Raw genomic sequence first — 9,622 nt, 5'->3', positions numbered from 1 at the left:
TTTCTTAGCAAAATATAAATATGGGGTGATTTAACACTTATGCACAGTACTGTACAGTCAAATGCATGAACCATGGTATCACAATGGAAACTTAGGAAGTTGCAAAGCTATCTTGCCATTATTGTAAAGTTAATTTGGCTGCGTCCTCTTCGAGCCAGGACAGAAACACAAATCTCTTCCTCCCTGCGTGTGACGGCAGTATCAGCCTCCACGAGTCACAACTTTTGTGAAGCATGTGTGCGTGTAGTAAGTACAGCTGCTCAAATTAAAGTGGATTTTTTTTTTTTTTTTTAAGAAATACTTAAGGTTATTGTGAAAATGGCGCTTTCTTCACAGCACACTCAAGTCTTGATTTGGATCGAACGATTCGGATTAACTTGTGAATGTGAACAAACACCGTCAGACTCACACCCTGCCTGCACTTCCCCTTCCTGGCGGCTGAAACGGCGCACAGCAGTTACACACGCATAAGGCAAAATGTGGTTAAAGGGCAGGCTCAGAACAACTTCCTCTGAAACAGAGCAAATCCATTTATAGGAACAGCAACAGTGCAGCAAAAACGTCAGCTTTCAAACACAAACGGGTATAAACAACTGAGTTTTATTATTATATTTCCGTATCTTCTTGCATGACTGATGGCAGTTTCTTTACAGTGAGCTCTTTCTACGTTTGACTTAACACTTCCACAAACAAGTATGTCCTGAACAGAGAAAATTTGGAGACAATTTAAAACGACAGCGACAGAACACAAAAAAAATACAAAATTCTTCTGAGTTTCATTTGGAACAGCACAGCCTCAGTGCTCCTGTACTCATGGTTATCAACTTGATTAATACTTTAAGGACCCGCCTTTGTTTGGGGATTTGTTCTAAGTGGCTGAAAATGAAACTGTAAATATTTCATTATGTACAGTCATTGATATCCATGAGTACAGGAAGACACTCGGGTGTAAAGGGTAAATAAAGGGCATCAAAGCCAGATTGGTCACGTTCCTCTCCTCTCGGGTCGGCTGCTTACTCCTTTAACTCTCCACTCTTGTGCCGAGTGGCAGTTGGAACATTCCCAGGGTGGCACGGGGGAAACACTAACACTTCCATCAGAACTGTAAAGACAAGAGAATCAAATTAACACGAGGCAATAATAAAAGCGGAGCCGCTGCAGGAAGCGAACAAGTTACTTACATTCTTGAGGAATTCTTCGGCAACGATACGGGCCCTGGCATTAACCGAAAGTTTCATCTCACTGATCTCCTTGTCGATCTCCTCCATGAAGTGGATGACAAAGTCCACCAACTTGTGTTTGTACATCTGCTCCGTGTGGAAGTTGGTAATCAAGAAGCTAATATCATATCCCTAAAATAAGAGCGGAAAAAATAAAAGACACCATTTGTGTTACTGCATTAAAGCTATTGTAAATACTGAGATATTTAATGTTGTTTCCTTCTTTTGCTTGCTCCCTTTAGGGGTCAACAGCGGATCATCTGCCTCCAACCCCCCCATCCCTAACATCCTCCCCTGCTGCACCAACCGTCTTCTAGATCTTCTTTATTGAGGTGTTTACTGTCTGTATGATGTTTCTAAAACATGCATGCATGAAGACCTTTATGACTCATTTAGCTCCCACACTTCCTCGTTTTGTACGTGGTATTCTTCCTCTGATACTGTTAATAAGTACTGATTTCTCTTTTGTCACTCGCTGTCTCTTACCTCTACTGGCTTCCTCCGCAGAATGAAGAAGTTCTCTGCTCTCATCATCATGAAGCGCATAAACTTGTGGCAAAGGATCTTCTCGATCTCATCGGCCTGCAGTCAATCATAGTAGTTTTTAAAGAGCGTTAGAATATTCTGGAAAGTCATAACCACAATAAAAGTTAAAGCCATTCTAGCTCTACTGACCTGCTTGACAGCAATACTGACTCTGACGGAGTTGATGGATCCCTCGATGAGAACCTTCTCCTTGTCATTACGGCTGATCACCACCGGCTGAAGCAGCAGCTCCTTACTGCTCCTGTAACAACAGCAAAAACAGTCCTTCTAAACACAGTAAAACTCAACGTTATACTCGAGACCCCGCAACACTGAACGGGGAGGACACCTGCGAACAAGCTGAGGCAAGTCCCTTCAGTCCAACTTTAAAGCCTTGCCCTTGCTTGTAGCCATTTTTCTTCCCTCCTTGATTTTCTTATGCAAGTTTGCACATGACTGAACTCGTCTGCCAGCAGCTGATCATAATACACACATCTTTAGGGCAGGAGAAACATGAGGAAGCATAGGGTGGGAAGCAGCAGGGGACAAACCAGTGAGACTCAATTGAGTGCTGCTAAACATACCTGACCTCCACCTCTGGCTTGTTGTGGCGCTCCACCACCTGAGAGGAGAAGTTCTCCAGACATAGGGCTGCCTGCAAGGTGGCCCTCACAGCGTTTAAGTAGGGGCGCAGAGTCGCTGTCTGAAGAGAAAAGTAATAAAAAGTCAATACCTGGGAGGATTCGGCCACATGCAATGAGATCCTTCCAGTTGAATAAAGGTAAATCGCCCAGCAGGGACTTGTGTTTAAGGCTACGCATGACAATAATCCGTGTGCAAGTCTCACTTGACAGCTATCTGTTATCACAGGCAGAATGAACAAGTATCTACTAATGCTACGTAGCTACGTGTAGATCTATCTGCGATATGAATGCAGAAGAGGATGTGATGCCTTCAGGTGATCGACACTGCAGCTCATCCAAATTATTTACTGTATTTATGCCAGCTATATACGTCGCTTTTCCACGGTTTAAGGACAAAATGTGGTGAAGCTACAGGTCACAGAAACGAGCAGAAAAGGAAACGAGAGGAAAAGACAGCTCAGTCAATCTGTTTCTGCAAACCGTATCAAGGATGCCCGTAATCTCATTTTGCTGCAGCCAACCAGAAACCACGTCTACAAGGAACACACAGCTAGCTAGCTAATCTTAAGTTAAATATGGCAGTAGTTACTTGGGGTAATTGGCTAAATAATTAAATATAAAGCTGAGTGTTGTGCTGGAGACTTACCATTTTTGAGCTGTAAAAGACGGAAGTTCCTCAGCCACGCCTGGGACGACTCTTCCGTAAATCCTACATAGTCGAGAAAATCTATGGTGTGTTCGTTTTGATGCGAGGGTTAGTCTAATGAATCGTTTTTACCCACCCAGCGTAAATGTTCGCGTTTATTTCTCCGCCCAGGTGGAGTGTATTTTTAGTAAAACGAGCACACCCTAGGGTGTTCCCATTCTGCACTATGAAGAGGGGACAACGGCTGTTGTCTCACGAGTTTTTATTTTTACCTTATATGGTTTTCATAGTTAGATGTCAATTATCAAGATTAACGTACACAAACTATACTGTCTAACTTCCAAATTAAAAGCTTGGCAGCAAATATTTTTAATACGCCTAGATTTGGTATCATCCGATGATACCATTGTGATAGACTACTCAACAGGCTCTATGAAGCGCCAAGTCTCCAGACTCTGTATTCTCAGACTTGCCACTTTTTAAATTGCTTTTACGACTTAAAATGCCTGGTTAGGTTTTGTAAAAATTTAACTATCTTATTTTTTCTCCTCAGAATCGTCATTATATATAAAATAGGACATCATTTTAGGTGAATAATTTTCACACACACCCCCCTCTTACCACAATGGTTTCACCCATCATGGACGCCATTCAGTGAAGGTAACTATCGCTGCTCTAAAATATTATACACATTATAATTTGTGCGCTATATTTGTGTGGTGTGGGTTTAAAACGCCCATATTTAAAGCGTCTGTGCGCAAATCATGAATATAAAAGAAACCCTTGTTAGAATTTAAACGTATTCTCCAGCATTTCGGGCCCAGCGAGCCTGCGCTCTTTAAAGCAGTCCCGACTGTACGTGCGGCCGTACGTAAGTGTTTCTGAATTTGTGTGTGAGAGCTACAGCACAGAGCTGGACTCACATTGTATGCCAGTCTGATAATCTAATGAGTACTTTGTCTTATGCCAGTAAAATCACTGTCAGGTCTTTGCTGCAATACATCATGAGTGAGCTGAAGGACTGCCCCCCACTGAAATACTACGACTTTAAGCCCGTGGAGCATGTCAAGGTATGCCCCCGCTACACTGCTGTGCTGGGCCGCTCAGAGGATGATGGCATCGGCATCGAAGAGCTGGATACCCTGCAGCTGGAGCTGGAGACACTGCTGTCGTCAGCTACCCGCCGCCTCCGAGCACTGGAAGAGCAGAGACAGGTAGGAACAAGCTGGTGACCGCTCTTCTTTCATGTAACTTTTCTTTTAACCATAAGGCTTTCATCTCTAAGCATCTAGATGCAGCCTTGTATATTAAAGGCTACCATAATTTTTTCCTCTCTATTTATCTCAGATCCTTACAGACTGGCAAGATAAGAAGGGAGATAAACGCTTTCTGAAGCTGGGAAAAGACCCAGACCCCGCTGCCTCATCTCGCCACAAACCAAAGAAGCAGAAATTGGACGGTAAAGGGGGTCATGGGCCAGGCCAAGGTCCCGGCAGACCCAAAACCAAAAACCTGCAGCCAAAAGTACAAGAGTATGAATTTACAGATGACCCTCAAGACATTCCCCGCAACCCTAAAAATGATGCTCCCAACAGGTCCGCAACAACTTACAAAATATATCTGCTTAGTTTATTTTCTCTTTGATGTTTCTTTTTTTTTTCCTTCTAATTTTCAAGTTATTCTTAGATGTGTGTTTTAGCAAGAAAAGAACTTTATTCTTATATTACCTTGTAATATTTCTGTTTTTAAGATTCTGGGCCTCAGTGGAGCCATACTGTGCAGATATTACAAATGAAGAAGTACGATTGTTGGAGGAGCTTCTTAAACCACCAGAGGATGAAGCAGACTACTTCAAGGTATGACATAGAGCCATGCACGCAATGTTATGTTACAAATAACTGTATGCAATGCAGTGAATAAGAGTGTTTTGAGGTTTGGGGCTGATCTGTGTTAATGGTAGATTCCAGCATTGGGAAAACACTACTCTCAGCGGTGGGCTCAGGAGGATCTGCTGGAGGAGCAGAGGGAAGGAGCACGAGCCAACGACAAAAAGAAAAGCGTCATGGGAGGGCCGCTTTCTGAATTGGACGCAAAAGGTGAGGGGAAGGCTCACTTGTGCCTACACGTGACTGTGCATGAACTAGTAACTCCACCTTAACACTAACATTTATCTTCACTTGCTGTAGATGTGGACTCGCTGCTGAAAAAGTCAGAATCCCAACACGAATCTCCAGAAGACGGTTGTCCCTTTGGTCCTCTCACACAGCGTCTGCTGCAGGCCCTTGTAGAGGTCAGACTCATCATTTTGTGACCAGCTTTTGCCCTGATAACGCTTATAACAATGCATTATTGCATTGTAAAAAATACAAATAATAATATACATATAAATACATGAGCATGGTTTCTTCCAGGAGAACATTATATCCCCCATGGAGGATTCTCCTATACCGGACATTTCAGGAAAGGATGCTAACGATGGTGCTGGGACTTCACCCCGAAGCCAAGGAAAAGCTTTTAGGTATAATGTCAGCATCAAATAAATTTTTGATGTATTACATGAGAGAACCTCCTGAAATAGCAGCCATTTTTAAACACATCTCCTCATCCACACAGACCTCGGTATCCTCAGCATGAAACAAAAGAAAAACCGCATTCAATCTTTTTTAGGATGTTTTGGCAGGTCAGCAGCTAACTCTTCAAAGTACCTCAATTTGCTGTCTACTTTCATGCAGCTGTGCCTGCACACACAAACGTGGATGTTAATTCCTCTCCATTAAATTTAAAGGGAAAAATTGGTTCTAGATTTAAGGTGGTAACATTGGTTGTTTTAGTGGTGTTTTCCGCTCTGCATCTGCATATTTCTTATGATCTTTGCCATCTTTAGCGTTCCTCATACGCGCTCCCTGGAGGCTCGAATCAAAGAGGAGCTGGTAGCCCAGGGGTTGCTGGACTCCGAGGAGCGACCTGGCCAGGGAGGAGACTCTGAGGATGAGGTCCTTGCAGAGCTGCTGAAGAGACAAGCAGAACTCAAAGCCCTGACCGCTCACAACCGAGCCAGAAAGCAGGAGCTGCTACGGTGAGGACAGAGAGCAGCAGTGGTTCTGTTTGCCACCTAAGTGAAACTGTACATGTGTTAGAGATCTTTGATCACATGAAACTCTGGATTTGCTGTTTTTTCACAGGTTGGCAAAAGAGGAGATGCGCAAACAGGAGTTAAGGCAGAGAGTCAGGGTGTCTGACAATGAGGTGATGGAGGCGTTCCGGCGAATCATGGCAGCCAGGCAGAAGAAACGTACCCCAACTAAGAAGGAGAAAGATCAGGCCTGGAAAGCACTGAAGGAGAGGGAAAGCATTCTCAAATTACTGGATGGATAGAGGAAACCACAGTTTCTGTGGTGAAAAAAATATTGGAAGAAACCTCTTCAACCTAACACACAGCTCAAACAGCTGTCAGTTGCATCAAAGGCCTCTTTCAGGCTTCTCTCTCCGTTGACCTGCCGGCATCTGGACACGCCGGCTTCATGATAGAACACAGACCATGCTGACTTTTGGGAATTGGAAATGGTCAAAATGGCTTTATTCTTACTGTAAATAGAAATTAATATAACTTGTTATTGCATGGTATTTTCTAGTGGGTTGGGCTGAGCAACTCGCAAATATGCACTGTGCACATGCAGTCATGTTAACTCTGCAGCAAACAGTCTCACTTGTGTCGCTCAGCCTGATCTAGTGGCATTACTGTTGCAATGCAGGCTCCTCACTGATGTATGAAGCCACACGTTCAGATTCCAGCAGTTAAATGGAAGGTATGTGAAAGAGGCCAGTGATGTAACATACCGTTTATTACAGCTCTGCATGATTTAGGTAGGAAAGTTTCTGTAGTTGTTTTTGTTCCATGTGATGTACAGCAGAGCAATCATCGGATCAGTAACATTCAGCATGCATCACTGACTTTTATACTGTTGTTTGAAACGTTTTTCTTTTGTTGGTTCATTTTTATTTTTTTTTACGTTTTTTAAATTTCATCTGCCATTGTCATGCTGTGAAAAGAATACATCAGTACAATTTAAGAACAGGTTTTGTATATGTTAAAAAAACAGACAAGATGCTGCAGTGTGTGCAGCAACATCTCTTCCCTTCAGTGCTAACAGTGGGTCCACCAGGAGCAAAAAAAAGACATAGACCATTGCTACTTATTAAAACAATAAAACTGTTACATCTGTTGATATTTGTGCTTTTGCTTTCTTTATGTTCTTAGTCAGTTTATTTATTAGCAACATGTTTAAAAAATGCTGACCACATAATTAACAATACATTAGAATAAAATCAAATAAAAACACAAACGTGAGAGAAACAATGTGATCAACATGTCAAATGGGCCGCACACCAAGAAGAAGAGGGGAGCCCGATGCTGTAATCTAGCAACGTGAGCTTCTGATTACAGAAAACTGTTCCCAGCAGCATAACACAGTGCATTACGATTAAAGAGGTGGTAACGTCCATCATCTCTGTATCTCAAAGATATATTCACTGCATGATATTCAGTTTTCAGTCACTGATGCTGAAATCCAGCGGGTGGAAAAGGTTTACCTGATCACATACTTAAGTACTTCTAATACGGTGAAGAACCATTCTTTGTAGGTCTCTAAGGAATGCTTAAAACTGTCTTCATTTAAAAGGAAAACAAGATATTTTCTCCATGAGGCTTTTGGGCTGTAGAATAAAATACAGTCACATTGTTCCAGCAATGGCAGTAGTAATTAAGTCTCTTCCAGTCTCAACTCTTAGACTGGAAGTTATTCTGTTTGTCACCAGTTTTTTTGCTGGTTAGGAGGATGTTCTTAAAATCTTTTTAAACTGCTGTACATAAAAGCTACATGTCTTCATTAATAAGCCACATTGCACATTGCAAATCCAGATTTCCTGCAGGGTAGGTGGAAGTAACAGGATCCAGAGGCACCACTAGATGGCAGTCTGTGCCTTTTGCTATACATAGCCCATGGTTGACATAATTGCAATACTGTGTGTGTCTCTTTGTTGGTGATTGTATATGTCCATCTTTCACTTTATGATCCTCACCGATCTGGATTTGGGGATAAAGTAAGAGACTGTTGCTCAGTGTGCAGCTGTGGGTCACACAGTTCATCCTACAGAGAAACAGTCACCCAAAGAAATGTCACCAGTAAGAAACAGTTTCCTTAAGAAACTGTCACATGGTCACAGCAAAAACCACCAAACTGCTGTTCACCCAGACGGATTCAGAAAGTATCTTTTGAAAAGACCGCAGCCATGCTCATGTTTCTTTGTCATTCTCAGCAGTTTCAAACAGCTTTTCTGTGATTCTTTCTCCTGATGTGTGTGATAAGAAAAGACTCGTCCATGTGACTTTCAAACTCAGGACGCTTTATTAGAAATGTGTACAAAGTCCTATCATTGCTGTTTCTAATTTTTTTGTGGTAGTTTCATTTTAATGAAGAGAGGCAAAATATTAAATAAGTATTTGATCCCCTACAACACAGCCAAAATTCAGGTTCCCACAGATTGCCTGTGTGACAAGATGTAACACAAGATTACAATCAGTCAGTCAATTATAGATTCTCCTAATCTCAACTTCGTACCTATATAAAGCACGCCTGCGCACAGAATCAGTTTCAGTCCTTTGACAAATCAGAATCAGACCTAAGATTTGTCAAAGGACATCAGGGACAAGATTGACCATCAGCTTAATGAGAAGATGACAACTGCTGGTGCAATTATTCAGAAATGGAACAAATACAAAATGACCATCAATCCACCTCAATCTGGAGCTTCATGCAAGATTTTGCCTGATGATACGAAGAGGATCATGAGAAAGGCGGTGAAGCAGCACAGAACAACATGGGAAGAGCAGTGACCAAAAACACCACTATAACACACATAATAGAACTTGCAGACGCTGCAATTTAGCAGCGTCTGCAAGTTCCACCTGCTCATGAAGAAACATGTACAGGCTCGTCTGAAGTTTACCAGTGAAAATGCTGTGGTCATTTTAAAACCAAACTCAAGCTCTTTGGCATCAACTTAACCCGTCGTGTTTGGAAGAAGAGAAATGCTGTGTATGACCCAAAGAACACCATCCCAACAGTCACCATGGAGGTGGAAGCATTATGATATGGGAGCTGTTTTTCTGCTAAGGGTGCAGGACGACTTCACAGCACTGAGTGGCCAAAAGACCGGGCCATATACCATAAAATCTTGGACTAGAACCTCCTTCCCTCACCCAGAACACTAAATATGGGTCATGGCTTGGTCTTCCAGCATTAAAGTGACCCAAAACATACTGCCAAGGCAACAAAGACATGGCAAAAGAAGAAGCACATTAAAGTCATTGAGTGGTTTAGCTAGTCTCCAGACCCCAACTCTATAGAAAGTCTGTGGAGGAAGCTGAAGGTTTGGGTTTCCAAGCAGTAATAAAAAAATCCCTAAAGGATTTAGAAAGTTTCTGTAAAGAGGAGGGAGCAAAAATCCCTCCTGAGATGTGTACAAACCTGATGAACAACTACAAAAAATGTCTTACCGCTGTGGTTGCCAACAAGAGTTTCTCCACC

General features: G+C 42.4%; 2 protein-coding genes across 3 annotated transcripts; one reads left to right on the top strand and one right to left on the bottom strand.

Moving 5' to 3' along the window:
• Nucleotides 1–584: 584 nt before the first annotated feature.
• Nucleotides 585–3,194, bottom strand: arpc4l (actin related protein 2/3 complex, subunit 4, like). The gene is made up of 6 exons (XM_004574134.5): nt 3,036–3,194; nt 2,330–2,448; nt 1,896–2,007; nt 1,707–1,802; nt 1,182–1,352; nt 585–1,102 (listed from the first exon to the last, which is right to left on the bottom strand). The coding sequence occupies exons 1-6, from the start codon at nt 3,036–3,038 to the stop codon at nt 1,097–1,099; spliced, it is 507 nt and encodes a 168-aa protein (XP_004574191.1). The 5' UTR covers nt 3,039–3,194; the 3' UTR covers nt 585–1,096.
• Nucleotides 3,195–3,489: 295 nt separating this feature from the next.
• On the top strand, nt 3,490–7,259 carry tada3l (transcriptional adaptor 3 (NGG1 homolog, yeast)-like). 2 transcript variants are annotated; one of them, XM_004574132.6, is made up of 9 exons: nt 3,490–3,695; nt 4,006–4,249; nt 4,383–4,630; nt 4,786–4,891; nt 4,996–5,131; nt 5,222–5,325; nt 5,447–5,553; nt 5,920–6,111; nt 6,218–7,259. In XM_004574132.6, exons 2-9 carry the CDS (start codon nt 4,040–4,042, stop codon nt 6,408–6,410), a joined length of 1,296 nt encoding a protein of 431 aa, XP_004574189.1. In that variant the 5' UTR covers nt 3,490–3,695; nt 4,006–4,039; the 3' UTR covers nt 6,411–7,259. The 2 variants fall into 2 exon arrangements, with proteins under 2 accessions (XP_004574189.1, XP_004574188.1); XM_004574131.5 differs by lacking the exon at nt 3,490–3,695 and adding an exon at nt 3,708–3,906.
• Nucleotides 7,260–9,622: the final 2,363 nt, after the last annotated feature.

Source organism: Maylandia zebra, linkage group LG5 (assembly GCF_041146795.1).
Source record: "Maylandia zebra isolate NMK-2024a linkage group LG5, Mzebra_GT3a, whole genome shotgun sequence".
NCBI classification, from domain to species: Eukaryota; Metazoa; Chordata; class Actinopteri; order Cichliformes; family Cichlidae; genus Maylandia; species Maylandia zebra.
This window is presented reverse-complemented; position numbering and strand designations above follow the sequence as displayed.

Excerpts from the sequence above, each read along its gene's own strand:
- arpc4l (XM_004574134.5), bottom strand. Across the intron at positions 2,008-2,329 it reads AAGCCAGAGGTGGAGGTCAG|GAGCAGTAAGGAGCTGCTGC; the intron begins GTATGTTTAGCA and ends CTGTTGTTACAG. Across the intron at positions 1,803-1,895 it reads TCAGTATTGCTGTCAAGCAG|GCCGATGAGATCGAGAAGAT; the intron begins GTCAGTAGAGCT and ends GATTGACTGCAG.
- tada3l (XM_004574132.6), top strand. The coding sequence starts at position 4,040 with ATGAGTGAGCTGAAGGACTGCCCCCCACTGAAATACTACGACTTTAAG. Across the intron at positions 4,892-4,995 it reads ATGAAGCAGACTACTTCAAG|ATTCCAGCATTGGGAAAACA; the intron begins GTATGACATAGA and ends TGTTAATGGTAG. Across the intron at positions 5,326-5,446 it reads TGCTGCAGGCCCTTGTAGAG|GAGAACATTATATCCCCCAT; the intron begins GTCAGACTCATC and ends GGTTTCTTCCAG.